The sequence below is a fragment of the Cnephaeus nilssonii genome (genome assembly GCF_951640355.1).
Source record: "Cnephaeus nilssonii genome assembly, chromosome: X".
NCBI classification, from domain to species: domain Eukaryota; kingdom Metazoa; phylum Chordata; class Mammalia; order Chiroptera; family Vespertilionidae; genus Cnephaeus; species Cnephaeus nilssonii.
The window spans coordinates 5900764-5921873 of NC_137071.1; the positions used below are offsets into that span (position 1 = coordinate 5900764).

Below are 21110 nucleotides of genomic sequence, written 5' to 3' on the forward strand. Positions count from 1 at the left end.
AACAAGCTCTCAAAAACTGTTTTCAATTCTTCTGTTGTACAAGGCCTCCGATTAAAGCCTGATTGTGCATTACAGTCTTTTTAAAAAATATGTTTTTTATTGATTTTAGAGAGAGAGGAAGGGAGAAGGACAGAGAGATAGAAACATTGCTGAGAGAGAAATATCCATCGGCTGCCTCCTGCACGCCCCTACTGGGGATTGAGCCCAGGTTTTGGGTCGATGCTCAACTCCTGACCTACACCGGCCAGGCAAAGCCTTTTTCTATCAATGCAATTATAGCACTCCGGTGATAAACTCTTCAATTTTTTAAAACCCAGTGTTGGCAGGTGTAGTAATATGGAAACTGTTTGCAAACACATATTCTCCCAAGAGGTTCTGAAGCTAAAAAAAGAAAAAAAATCCAGTTTATTAGTGGGTGCTCCTGTTCCCGGCCCCCATTTCAGTTAAAGGGTGGAGTCTTATGAAGATAATATCCCACATGTGAATAAACATCCTCTTCAAAATGAACATACTCTTCTAATTTCTTTCAGTGCAAAAGGCAGGAAGGCATTGTCAGCCAGATGTGCTGAACTTTCTTACGAGGTCACATTCTTTAAAAAATATCTGAGTAGTTGCCAGATACGTCACTATTTTCAAAGAGAAAGGCATGACCTAATAAACATTTCTGTCTAATGTTAGGTTCAAAAACACTTAGATAAAGGAGTCCAGGTGAGAGCTTGCATATTGGAATTAAAAATTGGACTGCTAAGGGAGATGCTCATAAGGATTGGTATTTTCTTTAAAAATAAAATAAATATTTTATTTTGGAAAACGCAAACATAAAAAATTAGATTGGTGTAAATCTTCCTTTGTACCCATCACTCAGCTAAAACAGTTGCCAATATTTTACAATTCTTGTTTCAAACAAATCACTCCCTGTTTTTTTCTTTTGTGTCTTGAATTAATGCAAATTCAAGATAGTATGGCATTTTGCCTATAGATAATATAAAATGCATCTATATGGGTTGTTTTTCATAAAGACTATTTCATTATCACACTTTAAAAATAAACAATATCGCCGAAACTGGTTTGGCTCAGTGGATAGAGCGTTGGTCTGCAGACTGGAAGGTCCCGGTCTGCGGACTGGAAGGTCCCGGGTTCGATTCCAGTCGAGGGCATGTACGTTGGTTGCGGGCACATCCCCTGGTGCGGGGTGTGCAGGAGGCAGCTGGTCGATGTCTCTCTCTCATCGATGTTTCTAGCTCTCTATCCCTCTCCCTTCCTCTCTGTGAAAAATCAATAAAATATATTTAAAAAAAACAAAAAAACAATATCATTAAACATAATCTAATGCATAGTCCACATTCAAATTCCCCTTATAGTTGACTTTGTTTTTGTTTGTTTTGTTTATCCTCACCCGAGGAAATTTTTCTCATTGATTGCTAGAGAGAGTGGAAGGGAGGGAGGGAGGTGGGAGAGAAAGAGAGGAACATCGATGTGAGAGAGACACATCGATTGGTTGCCTCCTGCATGTGTCCCAATTGTCCTAACCTGTAACCTGGTATGTGCCCTTGATTAGGAATTGAACCTGTGATCATTAGGTCTAACCACTTAGAACACTGGCCAGGGCTTTGACTTTGTTTAAAAATTTTTGTATTATGGGAAATTCAGACATATACAACATAAAAAGAATAGTGAAATGAATCCCCTCATGTATCTATCACCCCCTTTCAACAGATATAAATTCTAACTCAGTTGCTTCATCTATAATCCCACATGCTCCCTCTATTATAGTTTTGTTTTTTTTCAAACATTTATTTATTGTGATAACATTCATCTAACACAAAATTCATCATTCCCACCATTTAAAAGTTTATAATTAAGTAGCATTTAGTAATTTACAACTTTGTCCAACCATCACAGTTAATTTCAGAAGGGTCCCTATTCTCCCCTCCTTCCAGTCCTGGTAAACACTAATCTGCTTTCAGTCTCTAGGATATTCATATTCTAGATATTTCATATAAATGGGAACTTCTTATAATTTTGAAGTGAATCTAAAACAATATAATTTCACTCAAACTTTTCACAATGTGTCTTTATAAGGACTCTGTTTATACTTAACTATAAGACTATTATCACACCTGAAATAATTAAACAATAATTACTATCACTGACTATTTAGCCAGTGTTCAAATTACTGTTTGCTTCATAAGTGCCATACATTTGTTTTAGTTGGTTTGAATGGGGATCCAAATCAGAACCACAGATTGTAATTGAATTATATGCACCTTAAATCTCTTTTCTTGTATAGCCCCCACCCACAGCATCTCCTTTTCTTCTTTGCAATTTATTTGTTGAAGAAGTCAAATTGTCTTGTAGAGAATCCCTCTGTCTGGCTTTGGCTGCTTACTCCTCTTACTCCTCTAACATATTCCTGTCTTCTGCATTTCCTGCCCATTGATAGTTCTGTGACTAGTGGCAAAGACTCTGTCCTTGACCAAACTTGAATCAACCTCCTCTGAGTGTGAACCTTTCTAACTAGGTTCTGGCCTTGGGCTTTGTCCTCCACCTTCTTAATTCAGTTTTAGCAAGAATTCTTCTGGGTTAGTTTAGTGAAAATCTCTCTCTCTCCACACACACACACACACACACACACACACACACACACACATTCTATCTAATAAAAGAGTAATATGCAGATTGACCATCACTCCAACACACAAGATGGCTGCCCCCATGTGGACACAAGATGGCCACCACAAGATGGCCAGCAGGGGAGGGCAGTTGGGAGGGACCAGGCCTGCAAGGGAGGGCAGTTGGGGGCGATCAGGCCTGCAGGGGAGGGCAGTTAGGTCTGACCAAGCTGGCAGAGGAGGGAAGTTAGGGGGGACCCAGGCCTGCAGGGAAGGGCAGTTGGGAGGGACCCAGGCCTGCAGGGGAGGGCAGTTAGGGGCAAAGAGGCTGGCAGGGGAACAGTTAGGCATCAATCAGGCTGGCAGGGGAGTGGTTAGGGGGTGATCAGGCTGGCAGGCAGAAGTGATTAGGGGCAATCAGGAAGGCAGGCAGGCGAGCAGTTGGGAGCCAGCAGTCCTGGATTGTGAGAGTGGGATCGGGCCTAAACAGGCAGTCGGACATCCCTCGAGGGGTCCCAGATTGGAGAGGGTGCAGGCTGGGCTGAGGGACACCGCCCCCCCGTGCATGAATTTCGTGCACCAGGCCTCTAGTCTATATAATAAAAGCCTAAGCGACTGTTAACAGCAGAATGACCAGAATGACAGGTTGCTATGATGCGCACTGACCACCAGATGCTCAATGCAGGAGCTTCCTCCTGGTGGTCAGTGTGCTCCCAGGGAGCGCCGCTCAGCCAGAAGCCGGGCTCATGGCTAGTGAGCACAGCGGCAGTGGCGGGAGCCTAGCCCGCCTCTGCAGCAGCACTAAGGAGCAGCAAGCAGGTGGGTGGTAAGGAGTGAGGAGTCCCAGACTGCGAGAGGGCACAGGCCGGGCTGAGGGACCCCCCAGTGCATGAATTTTGTGCATTGGGCCTCTAGTATATACTAGTATATAAAGCCTAAGTGACCATTACGAACGAACGACTGGAACAACTGGAACAACCAGTAGACCAGTTGCTATGACACTCACTGACCACCAGGGGGCAGACACTCACTGCAGGAGCTGCCTCCTGGTGGTCAGTGCGCTCCCACAGCCAACCTCCCGTGGCCCCTCCCCCCGGCTGGCCAACCTCCCAGGGTCCCTCCCCCTGGCCAGCCAGCCCCACCCCCATAGGGTTCAATCAGCGGCCAGGCCAAGGGACCCCACCCGTGCACAAATTCGTACACCAGGCCTCTAGTGTGTGTGTGCGTGTGCGTGTGCGTGTGTGTGTGTGTGTGTGTATACACTGAGTGGCCAGATTATTATGATCTCTGAACGCATAATAATCTGGCCACTCAGTGTATATCCTATATAATAAAAGGCTAATATGCAAATTGTCCCCTCAACCAGGAGTTCGACCAGCAGGCAGGCCGGCCAACCACCCATGTCCCCTCCCCCTGGCCAGGCTGGCCGGACCCCACCCATGTACGAATTCATGCACCGGGCCTCTAATATATATATAAAATTGATTTCAGAGAGGAAGGGAGAAGGAGAGAGAGGTAGCAATATCAATGATGAGAGAGAATCATTGATCAGCTGCCTCCTGCATGTCCCACACTGGAGATCAAGCCTGAAATCCGGGCATGTGCCTTGACTGGGAATCGAACTCTGACCTCCTGGTTTATAGGTCAATGCTCAACCAGTGAGCCATGCCGGCCGGGAAAATCTCCCACTCTTAATATCTTATCAAACTCCTCATCCCCTACCCTCAATAGCTTATCACCCTGGCCTACCTTCAGTTGAGTTCATTTTAGAAGAATCCCCCCTAACTTTGATGTTTTGTCTTAATAATTTTCTATCCACTGGTCCCGACTCTGCTCTTTGGCTATCCTTGTATTCAGAGTTGAGCCCAGTCTTTCTCCCTACTGTAAAACCTCCATGTAGTAGTCCCTCTTGAATAAAGTCTGCCTTACCATCTTTAACAAATATCTGAATAATTATTTTCTTTAACACTAGTTGAAATTGAGATGTGCTATAAATGTAAAATACGTACCAAATTTCAAAAACTTAGTACAAAAAAGAATGTAAACTATCTCTTTAATAATTTCATGTTGACATGATAATATTTTAGAAATATTGGGTTAAATAAGTGTTAGTAAAATGAATTTCACATATTTATTTTTAGTTGCTTTTAATTTGGCAACTAGAAGATAGAAAATTACATAGTGTCTTGCATTGGACAGTACTGAGTTAGAGAGACTTGATGAAATTGAGGTTTGCTTTTTTTTGGCAATTGTACTTCATAGGTAGCATTGCGTATGATTAGCCCAGCCAGAAGCACATAATGTCTGATTCTTTTTGTATATTAGCAGCCTTTGATGATTAATGTTTGGATTTATTTGTTCATTAGGGGTTGCAAAATATTGATATTTTAATTCTGTCATTCCTTTTGTAATCCTATTTCATCCACTCTTTGGTCCACTGGTGGGACAGCTCCATAGCAAAGGCAAGATTGATGTTGGATTCTTTCTCTTTATTAATTCTATCTCACAAGCCATTGACTTTAAAAATATATAAGAGAGCTTATTTTTATGTGATTGTCAGAACAATTTACAAAGCTTATATAGGAATGAAGATGCAGGTTTGTAAGCAAATTGAATATTTCTGCTTGCAAACAGATAATAAATTGCTTGTAGTCTTTAAAATATATTTTAATTCTTTATTGTTTAAAGTATTACATAAGTTTCCTTCCCCCCTCCATTGACCTCTCCCTGGCAGCCCTCAACCCCCAGCACATGCCCTCACCCCCCTCCTACTGTCTGTGTCAATTGGTTATGCTCATATGTATGCATACAAGTCCTTTGGTTGATCTCTTATCCCCTCACCCCCCCAGCTTCCCTCATAGGTTGGACAGTCTGTTAGTTGCTTCTATGACTCTGGTTTTATTTTTGTCCATAAGTTTATGTTGTTCATTATATTCCACAAATTAGTGAGATCATGTGATATTTATCTTTCTCTGACTGACTTATTTCACTTAGCATAATGCTCTCCAGTTCCATCCATGCTGTTGCAAATGGTAAGAATTCCTTATTTTTTTTTTACAGTAGTGTAGTATTCCATTGTGCAGATGTACCACAGTTTTCTAATCCACTCATCTGCTGATGGGCACTTAGGCTGTTTCCAAATCTTAGCTATTGTAAATTGTGCTGCTATGAACGTAGGGGTGCATATATCCTTTCTGATTGGTGTTTCTGATTTCTTGGGATATATTCCTAGAAGTGGGATTACTGGGTCAAATGGAAGTTCTATTTTTAGTTTTTTTTTTGAGGAAAGTCCATACTTTTCTCCACAGTGGCTGCACCAGTCTGCATTCCCACCAGCAGTGCACGAGGGTTCCTTTTTCTTCGCATCCTCGCCAGGACTTGTTATTTGTTGATATGTTGATGATAGCCATTCTGACAGGTGTGAGATGGTACCTTATTGTCATTTTGATTTGCCTCTCTCAGATGATTAGTGACTTTGAGCATGTTTTCATGTGTCTCTTGGCCTTCTGCATGTCCTCTTTCAAAAAATATCTATTTAGGTCATTTGCCCATTTTTTGATTGGATTGCTTATTTTCCTTTTGTTAAGTTGTAACAAAAATAAAATTTGGAGATTAAAACCTTATCGGTGATAACATTGGCAGTGGGCTTTTTGTTTTGTTGATGGTTTCTTTTGCCTTGCAGAAGCTTTTTATTTTGATGTAGTCCCATTTGTTTATTTTCTCTTTAGTTTCCATTGCCCTAGGAGCTGTATCGGTAAAGATATTGCTATGACAAATGTCTGCTATTTTGCTGCCTATAGCTTCTAAGATTTTTATGGTTTCCCATCTTACGTTTAAGTTCTTTATCCATTTTCAGTTTATTTTTGTGTATGGTGTAAGTTGGTGGTCTAGTTTCATTGTTTTGCATGTATCTGTCCAATTTTCCCAACATCATTTATTGAAGAGACTGTCTTGACTCCATTGTATGCTCTTGCCTCCTTTGTCAAATATTAATTGAGCATAATGGCTTGGATTGATTTCTGGGTTCTCTGTTCTGTTCCATTGGTCTATATGTCTGTTCTGGTGCCAGTACCAGGCAGTTTTGAGAGCAGTGGCTTTGTAATACAGCTTGATATCTGGTATTGTGATTTCCCCAACTTTGTTCTTGTTTCTCAGGATTGCTGCAGCTATTCGGAGTCTTTTTTTATTCCAGATGAATTTTTGGAAAGTTCGTTGTAGGTCTGTGAACTATGCCATTGGTATTTTAATGGGGAGTGCACTGAATCTATAGATTGCTTTGGGTATTATGGACATTTTAATGATGTTGATTGTACCAATCCATGAACACAGTATATTCTTCCATTTGTTTATGTCTTCCTCTATTTTTTTTGTGTCCTGTAATTTTCTGAGTACAGGTCCTTTACCTCCTTGGTTAAATTTATCCCTAGGTATCTTAATTTTTTTGTTGCAAAGGTAAATGGGATTGTTTTTTTAGTTTCTCTTTCTGTGAGCTCATTATTGGTGTATAAAAAAAGCCATAGATTTCTGGGTGTTAATTTTGTATCATGCTATATTGCCAAATTCATTAAAATATATATTTTTATTTCAGGGAGGAAGGGAGAGGGAGAGAGAGATAGAAACATTAATGATGAGAGAGAATAATTGATCGGCTCCCTCCTGCATCCCTTCTACTGGGAATCGAGCCTGCAACCCAGGCATGTGCCTTGACTGGGGATTGAACCCTGATTTTCTGGCTCATAGGTCTATGTTCAATCACTGAGCTACACCGGCCAGGCAATGACTTGTAATCTTCAAGAATTGTCAAGGTCATGAGATAAAGAGACCAAAGAACTGCTTCAGATGAAAGGAGAGTAAAGGGATGTGACAAATACAAAATGTGTTTCTGAATTGAATTCTGGATGTGGAAGGCCCGCCCCCCCCACTTTTACTCTAAAGGACATTAGTAGGACAATGGTGACAATTGAATAAAGTTTATAGATTAGATAGTTACTTTCCTGATTTTGATAATTGTATAGTGAGTATATAAGAGAACATAAGTGTTAGGAAATGTACACTGAAGTATTCAGGGGTAAAGGGATAATTTTGCCTACAATTTATTCTCAAATGAATCAGAAAAGATATATCTAGAAAGAGTAGGAGAAAGAGAGAGAGAGAGAGAGAGAGAGAGAGAGAGAGAGAGAATGGGAGGGAGAGGGAAAAAGGATACCTGGAAACATTTAAGGAATCTGGGTGAAATGTATAAATGTATACAGGAATTTTTTGTACTACTTTTGTAATTTTCTGTGAATCTAAAATTACTGCAAAAAAGGTTAGTAAACTAAATGCTTATGAAATTTAAAAACTGTGTTCTCATTAAAGGTTATAAATATATTGGCATCAGTTTAAACTCAAAACCATAGCACTTTGCAAATTTGAGAGTGACTTTGTAAAGAACAAGACAATAGTTAGGAACTAGTTCTTTGAAGAGTTGTGTGGTGATTTAAAATCTATCCATAAATTCTTTGTTATTCCTTTCAAGAACTGGAGATCAAGTCCCCTCTTCTTGAGTGTAAGTTGGACTTAGTGACTTGCTTCTAACAAATAGAATATGGCAGAAGTGGTATGTCTCCTGTGGGACTAGGTCATAAAAGACCATGTGGTTGAAAAAGCACTGTGTCCTAGATCACTAGCTCTAGGCTAAGTCAGCTGCCTTGTCCTGAAGCCACTCAGGCAGCCTTGTGGAGAGGCCTCCATAAGAAGGACTCAAGGCCTCCTTCAACAGCCCTGTGAGTGTGCCATCTTGGACATCTGCTAGTAGTGACTGGATGGACTTCTAGAGAATTAAAGAAATGATTGAAAATGTAAAGAAGACATGAAATTGAGATAAAAATCATGTCATGAAAGTAGGTTTGAACTAGGAGGAGATTTAGTGGCTAGGGTAAACATAAGCCATGAAAGGAAATCTTGAAAGGCTACTTTGCCATTGTGTTTCTACTACTCCTCAGGTAATTCTGATTCCTCCTTTAATGTAAATCAATCATTTATTGAGCACCACATGATTAAGACATGTTCCTTTTTCTCAAAACGCTATTTGGAAACATCCTTGACTGTGAAAAGAAAAATTTTCATATCCATTGTCTTTACTTAGTTCCTTTGTTTGTTTCTATGGTTCTATATTTGAGAATTTTATTATTTAAAATTTATCTCCAACTCCAGGAATTTGTGGCAGAGTGGGCAAATAATCGTGGCTTGATTGGCGTCCTAATACTTGCATCATGTCGAGGCGCAAGCAGGTGAAACCTCAACACATCAACTTGGAGGAGGACCAGGGAGAGCAGCAGCCGCAGCAGCAGCCGCAGCAGCTGGCCCCGAAGTTTGCAGATGCGACCACAGTGGTGTCGGCAGTGAGGGAGCCAGGTGCTCCAGCGAACAACCCGGGGACTGGTGAGGACATGAATGGGGACCAAGTGAAAGTAAAGAGACCTTGTTGGCAGAAGACTCACATCTGTGAGATGTGCTGTGGAGTGTTCTTTAGCGTGATTAAGTTCTTAGAACATAAGAAAAATTGCTCTAAATTTAGACCTGTCTTCATCGTGAAGGACAGGGAGGGGCTGGTGCCTTCAAAAGACTTCAGGGCTGTGGAGAGCTACCAACCACACAATCCAAGCAGTAAGGACAGTCCTAGGGAGCATGGTGGCAGCTCATGGGACATGAAGGAGAAGCCAGGGGCAGAGTCTGTGCATTTAAAGAAGACTGCTCTGCCACCCACGTCCCAGAACTTAAGCTATTTACCCAAAGGCAAAGTGGCCAAAACTAATGTCACTCTTCAAGCACTACGGGGTACCAAGGTGGCAGTGGGTCAGCAGAGAGCCAACATACTGCCTGCCCCCCTGCCTCCCCTCCTGCCCACCCCCCGGCCTTCCCCCCAGCCTTCCCCCCGACCTTCCCCTCTACTCACCCCCCTGCATGACCCCCTGCCCACCCGCCTGCCTTCCCACCTGCCCACCCCACTGCCCTCACCCCTGCCTCCCCGCATGCCCACCCCCATGCCTGCCCCCTTGCCTGCATCCCTGCCTTCCCCTCTACTTCCCCCCGTGCCTGCCCCCTTGCTTCCCCCCCTGCCCACCCCACTGCCTGCTCCTCTGCCTGGTGCCAACAGCATCCCATGGTTCCTGGAGCAGGTCCTGTATCTGCAGCATCAGCAGCTACAGCAGATGCAGCTCACAGAGCAGATCCGCATCCGGGTGAGCATGTGGGCCGCCCACACCTTCCACTCAGGCATAGCGGGAGTTGATACCCTGAAGACCATAGGCAGCCATGTGTCCCAGCAGGTCCAAGGTCTGTTTCTGGACCCCTTGAAACAAGCCAGCCTACCTCACGCAAATATCCCTCCCACCACCAGCTCTGTGCCCCAAGGGCTGGTAGCCATTGCCCCGAGGCCAGATGGGTCAAGGATGCTTCCGAACCACCTTCCAGGTGCTTTGGTACCTCAGGCCCCAGGCTCTGTGCCCTTCCAGAGCCCTTTCGCCACTGTGGCGTTAGACCCATCCACGAATGGGAAAGAGAGGCCATCCAATGTCCCCCCAGTGGATGTCCAATCCAGAGACAAGGCTTCCTTCTACATGTACAAATGTAAACACTGTAGCAAGGTTTTTGGGACTGATAACGCCTTGCAGGTCCACCTCCGTTCACATATTGAAGAGAGACCCTTCGTGTGCTCTACCTGTGGCCAGTGTTTCACCACAGAGGATGACCTCCAGGCGCACTTGAATCAACATTTCCAGGTGAAGGCGAACCCCCAACTGTTTGGTGAGTCCCACGACAAAATGGCGACAGGCGTTGGTGTTCCCTATGCACTCTCTGTACCTGTCCCTGAAGATGAATCAAGTCTTAGCAAATCTGCCCTGGTCACAGAGACCCCCAATGTAGGGCAACCTCAGAATCTCTCTTGTGGGACTAACCCCAAGGACCTAATGGGTGGCTCACTAGCCAACTACCCTCAGCCCTGGCCTCCAGAAAGTGGGGATGGATACCGATACTCTGGGGTGTGGACAGACCATAATTACCCAAGGGTTGATGGTTTCCAACGGAGAGGGGCATCCAAGCCAGGGTCAGAGACTCTGAAGTTGCAGCAGCTGGTGGAGAACAATGATAAGACCACCACTCACCCCCATGAATGTCACATTTGCCACCGTGTCTTAAGCTCCAAAAGGTCCCTCAAAGTGCATTACCGCACCCACACCAGGGAGAGTACACACCAGTGTAAGACCTGTGACCGAATCTTCTCCAGCAAAGAAAGCCTGAATGCACACTTAAAGACTCACCAAACTAAAACATCCACAAAGGCGAAGCATTCGTGCCCCATCTGCCAGAAGAAGTTTACCAATGCGGTCAGGTTGCAGCAACATATTCAGATGCACACGAGTGGTCAGATTCCCAACACACTTGCTCTGGAAAATCCTTGTGACTTTAGGGATCCTGAGCCAATGAAGATCGATGAGAATGGCAGCACAAGTGCCGTATGTCACAATGATGTTGAAAGCACTGATGTAGACCAAGTTGGCTCCCAGGATGCCCCTAGCAGCTCATCGAAGATCCCCATGCCTCTTCCGAGCATCCACTCGACATCACCTATGCCAAGTTTCACCATCACAGCTCCCCTGGTTGTGGGCCCTGCTCCTGTGGTCACACAGCAGCAGAGCAGCAGAGGAAAAGGTTTGGTGGAGAGTGGTGGCTTGATCAACTTGTCCTCAGTGATAGGAGACCAGAAGTATCAGAGCCGAAATCCAGACCTTCTGGAAGTCACGTCTTTTCAGGCTCTCACCCCAGTCAATAGCAAAGCAGAAAGCATCAAGTCCAAGTTTCCTGATGCTGATGGCAAAACAGAGAGCTCAAAGAACAGCCACACTGATATGAAAGGTTGGAGCAGTCTCCCATTAACAATTGCCGGGGCCCAGCCAACCTTTGGCAACATTGAAGTTCCTGGTGCATTTGGACCCACAACCATACCCCCAGGCATGCCATCTTTGTTAGCAGCTCAGCCATGCCAACAAGACAAGCAACATGGCTACACACAGTTCGGGAAGAACTCATTGGCCAGTGCTGTTAAAATTCATGAGTGGACTCACACTGGGCAGAAGAAGCCCTTCGTGTGTAACATACGTAGGCAAGCTTTCACCACCAAAGACAACTTGCAGGCCCACTATATGACACACACGGCCAACAATAGCTCTGCACACTGTGGGAGGAAGCAGGGCATTGAGAACACCATGGTTCTGTTAGGAACAGATGGAAAGAGGCTTCCTGAAATGTTTCCCCAGGAAACCATGGTCCCTTCAGTGAATGTGAACCCTGTTGTGTGCAACCAGTACACCACCATGCTCAGTGGTAGTCTGGCCAATAATACCAACCAGATCTCAGTGATTCAGAGTGTAGGTATCGCAACTCCCCCAGTTTCCCAGGGGGCAAGCTCTGCTGTGGATAACACCACTGTCTCCAAGATAGATGGCTCTCAGTCAGCTGTTAGTGCTGATGTGGAAAAAGCAGGTGCTGCTGACAGCATTCCCAAACACCAGTCCCCTCACTTACTGGAAGCTAAGCTACAGGAGAGCCCACTCGAAGGAGAAATGTAGAGTGACCACTCCTGAACCTTTTTTCTTCTTTTTTTGTTTTGTTATAACTCATCTCCTCCTGTTTGTTTTTACTGATGTGCAAACGATGTTTACAGTTGTGACCACAAACTCAAGCAAGTCCTACAATCACAATGTTGCTATGCTGCTTTGCGAAAATAACACACACACACACCAAAAAAACACAACAACAAAAATCATACAGACTGGTGTTTCTTTTAAATTTTGGAAAGAAGTAGGTCTTGCAAAGTAGCTTGGTTACTTGCAACCAACTGTGTACATAAAACCTTTGTACAAGCTAGAGTTACTATTTCCAAAGACTGTCACCTGTTTCAAGTTGGAACTTACTGAACCACAATGGAAAAGACAACTGCTTAGCCTAATTGGGAGGAGGGGTGCTGTATACTTCTGTGGTGACTGTATGCAGGTAAATGGACAAGGTTTGTTGTCTTTAGGGACCTGCTTTGTATGCCCCTCAACCCTGCACCCTCCCTTCCTTCCTTCCTTCCTTCCTTCCTTCCTTCCTTCCTTCCTTCCTTCCTTCCTTCCTTCCTTCCTTCCTTCCTTCCTTCCTTCTTTCCTTCCTTGAAAATTATTGATTTTTTTTTTAGAGGGAGAGAGAAAGGCAAAGAGAAACATTGAAATTATTCCAATGATTTATGCATTCATTGGTTTATTCTTGTATGTGCCCTGACCAGGGATGGAACCTGCAAACTTGGCGTATTGGGACAATGCTCTAACCAACTGAGCTACCCAGCCAGGGCCTTTTTTTGAATGTACTTTTATAAAAACTAACATTGTAGAATTACAAAATTCCTTTAACCTTGGAATCTTAAGTAGGATGCCCTCAAATGGACTGATTTTAGTTCTTAGGGAATCAATGTATGTGCTGCTGCTTATTGAAGTACAGTTCAGTTGGAACCCTAAGAGTGCTAATGTATTATTCCCTGTGCTCTCCAAATGCCACCTTCTTCCTGAACACCAGAAAAGGTGGGCACCCGAGCAGGGGATCTCAGGTGACTTAGTTTAGTTCACCAATGCCTATTCTATAAAATAAGTGGGTTTTCATTCTTTTTTTTTTTTTTTTTTTGGTTTTCATTCTTGAAGAAACTCATGGAAGGGCGTGTTTTCTCATAGGTTCACATACTATCCTCACCCGAGGATATCTTTTTACTAATGAGAAACAAATATTGATGTGAGAAACATCAACCAGTTGCCTCCTGTATGGGCCCCAATCAGGGATCAAACCCAAAACCTAAATATGTGCCTTGACTGGAAATCCAACCCACCACCTTTTGGTGTATGGGAGGATGCTCCAACTAACCAAGCCACCCGGCCAGGGTTTCACATACTAATTTTATTTAAAAAATTTCCTTGATGTAGCTTATGCCAAATAATTATGAAGATTTCTCTTCATGAGTATTGCATGAAGGCTACAAAGTTGGAACAGGCAAGTCCTAGGTATGAAAGCTTAGTTACCTACCTCATTTATTTTTTATTTTTGTAGCCTTAGTGTCTCTTTTTCTATTTTATAACTGCTGAAGTTTTCCTAGTGCATGTCTTAAACCTAAGAGTTGATGTATTGGTGAGAGCAGCTGGATGTTCAAGATGTTTTTGTGATTTTTCTAATCTTTTTTTGTTGTGTATATGATAGTAAGTGAATGATGAAACATTGCTGTAACGGTTTAACGAGGAACAAGAAGGAAAGACCCTAATTTCTGTGTGGAGGAGTCTTTCCCCCTCAATATGGAATGTAAGACTGTTCTCAAAAGTTTGATTTATTGCACCTTACTTTAGGATACAAAAAATAAATTTAATTTTTTTTTGCCAAGTTGTGCCTTACCTTCTGGAATTGTAAGTGAACACAATAATAGTACCTGTTTATACTGTGAAGTGGATATTGTTACAGAGGACACACACCAGAAGCTTTCTCACTGTTAATAAGAGAAAGCCCAGTAGTTTTACCTGCTAATGCTGACTGTTGGAGAATACTTTGTGAATATCTGCCCCCCCCCCCATTATGCACATAGAAGGGAAATGCTATGTGTGTGAGAATTACGATTCACAGAGCATAGGGCTGCGGATGTAAATCAGTTAACTGGAATTGTGATTTATGTACCTGCCCTCTCCTATGGGTTGCCATGCCTTCAAAGAAGTGATATACGTATTTCTGGCCTTGCAAGGCTGAGACTCAGATCCTAGATGACCCAATAGTCCCATCAACTTGGTCAATATAGAAAAGGGCAGGAAAAAATGAAGAATGAGACCACAATCCATATTCACCATAAAATGATTGTGTTTGCGGCGCTGGGAAAGTGGTCTTTGTTTATTGAGTGTAAGACTATATATACTCTACTGAGATCTCTTAAATATTTGCAGATCAACTTGTGTTGCTCAAGCTTTTTCTAAGAGATGTGAGATGTATTATTCTGATGTAAAATCCTGGCTCAGGTTGGGTTCTCTGGGAGCAGAAACTGAAATGGAGATTCGAATTTAAGTGCTCTGTTGAGGGAGAGCTCTCAGTGAGGGAAGCTGGATGGGGCAGGGGAAAGAGCTGAGTAAGGATGTCTCAGCTGGAGACTTGACTCAGCCTCATCCCACAGGGCTCTCTGGAACATGATTTGTACTGTAAAAGTTGGTTTCACCTTGAGGCAAGGGGCTAGCTTTTTATCCTTCCTGTTAGCTAGCCATTGGCTATGGGCTGCTCTGCAGCGGGGGTGGGGGGGTTGGGAGGGTGGAGGGTGGGAGGGGAGGCGGTAGGGGCGGGGAGAGTGTGGAGTTGTAACCTGAAGTGGCTCCAGTTGGCTCCAGGGGAAGTCTTTAAAGAAAGTAGCAGTTGTGAGCCATTATCAGACAACACTCACTGAAGGGTGCATTGCCTGGTGACAGGAATCTTGGCAGTGAACTAACAGTGTCTACAATAGGTCTGAAAGTTTTACATGGTAATTATGTCAGAATCTGGCTATATGTTCCCCAAACCCATTTCTTCTTCCTGGGTATACAGCTTGACTACATTTCCCAGACTCCCTTGCAGTTTGGTATGACCATATGACTCAGCTCTAATCAATAGAAAGCAGGCCACCTCTGGTCCTACCCCATAAACTCCACTGTGAAAGCAATCTTCCATGCACTCTCTCTTTCCAACTCTGCTGAGCTCTTTATTTTTATAACTGTCAAGTGCAGAGCACCTAGTGGAGGACTTTGAGGCCCCAGGGGATGGAGGAGCTACTAGAGGGTGTCTTTGAATGAACAACCCCCATCCATGACCATTGTTGTACTGTGACATGAGCAAGAAACAAATCATTACTGCTTGTTTCAGTAGTTAGCCTGCCCTGACTCATTTAGTGAACCCCACATTTTTCAGAAACACGAATAGCTTCTGAAAAGTTGATTTTCAGAATTTTATCAATTTAATAAATAATAATTCTTGCTCAAATTTATGATGACCGAAGTGCTAAATAAGAAATGTTTTTAATTCCTTAAAACAGAAAAAAAGCTCTGAAGTATATTTGAGTGTTATAGGTGATTTAAAAAAGCACCAGGAAAATATATGGCTAGGATAATTACTATCCAAAATCCTGTTCAGGGAAACAAAGCAGGAAGCTGCCTGCCTAAGGTTAGACAGCTTGCTATTGTTAATGAGTAGTGAGAACTGTTGGCTCCAGTTTGTCTGACATGACTATTGGACTTTCCCAGTGCACAGAAAGCTTTAACGTTTTTGCTGAGCCATTCCCAGGACTACCAAAGGCTTCATTCCATGGAGAGAGGTGAACTGTCTGATAACTTACATAAGAGGCCAGCAGGGCTGCTGAGAACAAGCTGTTGCTTGAGAACAGCCACCTTCTCAATTTGTCAAGCTTTTTCTTCAGAGGATGGATCTGGTATAGGGAAAAGGAGGTCTCTCTCTCTCTCTCTCTCTCTCTCTCTCTCTCTCTCTCTCTCTCACACACACACACACACACACACACACGGATGGGTACAGGATATAATTTCATCAATGTTCAAAACTGGCTTTATGGGAGACTGTAACTTGTATGATTCTATTGTTATTAGTGGTTTGTAGGGCATACAAGGGTGCAAGTACTCCAATCCCTCTTTTTCTCTATGAGTGTAGAATGAATTGGGTAAGGTCCATGAGGATACGTCAGCTTCATAGTTGCTGGAATTGGACTGGACATTTGGACTGGGCTTGTGGCCACAATCAGGCGTCTTCTTACTATCTCTTCCCCATTGCTTCCCCACTTCAGAGAGCATCTGCAAAATATGCCCTTACCTAGGAAGCTGAAAGGAAATTGATGTATTATACCCATCAAGTCCTGCAAGTGGGAACAGAGAGTGGCCCCAACCTAGGTGTGCTTTGCATGCAGAAGCAGAGATAGAATGGAGTCCCCTCTGAAGGTAGCAGAATTCAAGGGTGGTGGTGGTAGAGAGAGAGGGAGAGGGGAAGGGAAAGAGAAAGAGAGGAACAGAGGGAGACAGAGAGGGACATAGAGACACTATTGGAGCCAAGAATGATCAGTTTCTTCTCCCTCCCATCACTTCTTCCTTAGAGAAGAGTAAATGAGAAGAGCTGTGAGAAGTGGCAATGTTACTTCATCAATATTCCCTCCTAGGAGTAGAGAGGAAAGTTTCTCATGAAAAAATGCTGCCATGGTAATAGTATTCCCTCCTCCACTGTTAAAGATCTACCTTTCTTCACTTCTTGCAGAAAAAAAAAAGTTAAAATCAGCCAAACAAATGATTATTTAATGTTTACAGTAGCCCCTCCCCCATATCTATGGGGATACGTTCCAGGACCCCCAGTGGATGCCTGAAACCTCGGATAGTACCGAACCTTATACACTGAGTGGCCAGATTATTATGATCTCTGAACACATAATAATCTGGGCACTCAGTGTATATCCTATATAACAAAAAGCTAATATGCAAATTGTCCCCTCGATCAGGAGTTTGACCAGCAGGCAGGCCGGCCATCCGCCCATGTCCCCTCCCCCTGGCCAGGCTGGCCAGATCCCACCCATGCACGAATTCATGTGCCGGGGCCTCTAATATATATATACTGAGTGGCCAGATTATTATGCGTTCAGAGATCATAATAATCTGGCCACTCAGTGTATATACTACGTTTTTTTCCTATATGCACATAACCTGTGATAAAGCTTAATTTATTAGGCACAGTAAGAGGTTAACAATAGCTAATTATAAAATGAAATATTATAACAATATATGTAATAAAAGTTATGTGAATGTGGTCTTTCTAAAAATATCTTATTGTACTGTACTCACCTTTCTTGTAGATAATGTGAGATGATACAATGCGTACGTGAAGGAATGAAGTGAAGTGAATGACTTGGGCATTGTGACATAGCCTGAGGCTACTAAAAGCATGACTTGAAAACAAGTACTGTGATACTCCAGTCATCTGATAACTCAACTACTGAGTGACTAATGCGGGGGAGGGGGGGGGAGGGAGGGATGAGGAGTGAATCCAATGTGGAAACGCTGGACAAAGGCAAGATTCACCTCTCAGGTAGCATGGTGGGAGATTTCATTACGTTACTCAGAACGGCACACAATTTAAAGCTTATGAAGTGTCTTATTTCTTGAATTTTCCATTGGATATTTTTGGACCATGGTTGACCAAGGGTAACTGAAACCATGGAAAGGGAAACTGTGATCAAGGGTGAGTGGGTGTGGTAGGCAGTTAGACATGAGCAGAGCAAGGATGATGGTACAGGAGGTCTCCAGGGTGGAAAGCCCCAGGTGGAAAGCCTAGCAAAGGACAATTGTAGGGTGGGGCCTTGCCCCCAGAGTGGCCTTTATCCCCTAGCATATTGATGTCATGCAGTTTGGACCCCCTGACCTTTCCTCCCTAGAGATAACATTTAGACCTCAGTTGTATTTTAGCTCCAGGCTGAGAAAAGCAATAAAACCAGACCAGCAACCCCATGGCTGACCTCAGGACCACCGACCAATCAGTGGAGACTTAGACCCTGAAAGGACACACCTGGAAAGCTGCTGACTATTCTATTGAGATCTTCCCCTGGGACCTCCCCTAAAATCTCCACCCTTAAAACCCTTAGGGTGGAGGACCCAGAGGGCTCTCCCTCCAGGGAGCATGCTGGTGCCTTTCCCTTTTCAGTCTCCCTTTCCCCTTTTCCACCCTCTAGGCGCCTTGCCATCACTTTCCTCACTCCCAAGCTCCGAGGGCCCTTCTTTTGCTTCCACAACTCGTTTCCTCAGCCCATCTCTTTTACAAATTACTTCTTCTACCTCTATGATTTTACAAATAAAGTTTTCTTATAGTTTGGGTCTTGGCTCTGAATTCTTTCTGAGTATGGAGGTTGTTGAACCCAGGCCTGGTCTGACCCCCACCGGTCTAACACCCAGTGTCTTTCCTGCCACCTACAACAGGGGCTACTTACAGTGGTCAGTCCTCAAGAGTACTTTTTAAAGTTCACCAGTCTTTGAGATAGAATATAAAGTATCTCAATAACACTCATGAAAATTCGGAAGCTCAAATTGAATTCTCCATACCGACCCCTCCCAGGTGACCCAAAGATTGGCTGTAGGCAAAAAAAGCTATTAGGTTTTCATACTTTAGAAGTCAACAAATTTTTTAAATAAAGGGTCAGAGAGTAAATATTTTAGGCAACAACCCAACTCTGCCATGATAGTGTGAAAACAACCACAGACAACACATGACTGTGTTCCAACCAAACTTGGTTATGGACACTGAAATGTTTCTTTTTTTTCTTTTAATGCATATGTTTATTGATTTCAGAGAGGAAGAGAGAGATAGAAAACTAAATGATGAGAGAGAATCATTGATCATCTGCCTCCCGCATGCCCCACACTGGGGATCTAGCCTGCAACCTGGGCATGTGCCCTGATGGGGAATCGAACTGCAATCTTCTGGTTCATAGGTTGATGCTCAATCACTGAGCCATGCCAGCTTGGCAAATGTATGTTTCATATAATTTTTATGTGTCCTGAAATATTATTCAGTGCACAGGAAACACTAATTTTTTTTCAGCCATTAAAAAAATGTAAAACCCATTCTTATTTCATGAGCTATACAAAATCAGGCAACTGGTCTTAGTTTTACAACCCCTGCTTTAGAAAACTTTTCCCTAGAAGTAATCACTACCTTGTTCTGAGTTTGTGGTCATCTTTATGCAGGGCACTGATGCTGGATTTAAAAGGGAAAAAAAGCATAACTTAAAGACTATCTCTTGGCTACTCCCGAATATATTATCTTTCTGGCCATGATGGAGCTGAAACAAGTGTGTAAGTTTAGAACTGCAAGGGTATACAGAAATTCTCTTCTAAAATGTTCTTATTTACTGTCAGCCTTAAGTGATATGAGTGTTTATAGTTTTATATTCTTATCTGTCTATTTTGAAGTTTGATAACTATTTCTTGTATTAAAAAAGCTGTTGTAGAAGTAAAGAACAGTGCTTAGAATTCCTTAGATATTAAAACATTTTTAAAATGCCATTTTCTCCTCCTGTGTCCTTGTTTTAAATATTATTGCTATTGGGTCACTCTGGGTGTGCCTCTTGTCCGTCAGTCCGTCCGTCTGTCCGTCCGTCCATCCATCCATCCATCCATCCATCCATCCATTCATTGTTGAGCAGTTTCCCTTCCAGCATCCCAGAACCCATCAGAGGCCGCCCCTCCTTCCTGCTCCAGCCTGCAGTCCCTCATCCTTGGCACCAAGTCTCTGGGCTCTTGCCTCTCCCGTGACCCTAACTCTTTGTCTGGTCCTTCAGCTTCTCCAGTCCCACCCATTCGTCAACATCCATCTTGGGTCCCCTTCATCAAACCTTCCTGGTTGAGCTCTGGCTCATGGATTTTCTCTCTTCTCTAAACTCCTACAGCACTTAGCCCGGAGTACACAATTTAGCACTTAATTGTATATTGTCTTTTATTGTTTGTTTTTATTTGTTGTATCAGTTTTGTCTTTTCCGGTGAGGCTGCAGACTCCTTGAAAGCAACACATCTTTATTTTTTTTTTAAATCCCTCACAGTACTCCTGGAGGGGCACCATCAATACTCCATGTTCTACCAGAAAGTGTTGATTGATAGGCACAGATGTGAGACTTTCTACCCATCTCTGCAGAATCTGGTGCTTAAGAAATATCTGTCAAGTTTATTATACCGAGTTGAGTAATGCAGATCAGCTTCAAATATAGTATCACACCATCTCTGCATCCATTTTCTCATCTGTAAAATTTAGATAAAAATGTTTTTCCGCCGAAATCGGTTTGGCTCAGTGGATAGAGCGTCGGCCTGCGGACTCAGGGGTCCCAGGTTCGATTCCGGTCAAGGGCATGTACCTTGGTTGCGGGCACATCCCTAGTAGGGGGTGTGCAAGAGGCAGCTGATCGATGTTTCTAACTCTCTATCCCTCTCTCTTCCTCTCTGTAAAAATTCGATAAAATATATTTAAAAAAATGTTTTTCCAACCTACCTGAGAGTTACTGTGAGGCTTAAAGGAGGTAATGTAGCTTTGAACTATACGAATGTTAGGGATCATCACACCTCATATTTCTTTTCGTAGGAGTTGTAGGGGAAATTAGGGTTTGGCATTTATCACAAAGTGTGTGTCCCTTTTAAAAAATATTTTTATTGATTTCAGAGAGGAAGGGAAGGGGATAGAGAGACAGAAACATCAATGATGAGAGAGAATCATCCATCGGCTGCCTCCTGCCCGCCCCCTACTCACGGGGGGGTGGGGGGCGGATCAAGCCTGCAACCCAGGCACGTGTCCTTGGCTGGAATTGAACCCAGGACCCTTTAGCCCACAGGCCAAAGCTCTATCCACTGAGCCAAACCAGCTAGGGCAAGTGGGTCCCTTTTTAACCTTTGTTAGAATGGTGGGCCT

General features: G+C 43.4%; 1 protein-coding gene across 1 annotated transcript; it reads left to right on the top strand.

Moving 5' to 3' along the window:
- Positions 1–8866: 8866 nt before the first annotated feature.
- LOC307096075 (sal-like protein 4) lies at positions 8867–12223 on the top strand (the record flags this gene model as incomplete). Its single annotated transcript, XM_079765652.1, has 2 exons — positions 8867–9466; positions 9719–12223. 2 exons carry the CDS (start codon positions 8867–8869, stop codon positions 12221–12223), a joined length of 3105 nt encoding a protein of 1034 aa, XP_079621778.1.
- Positions 12224–21110: the final 8887 nt, after the last annotated feature.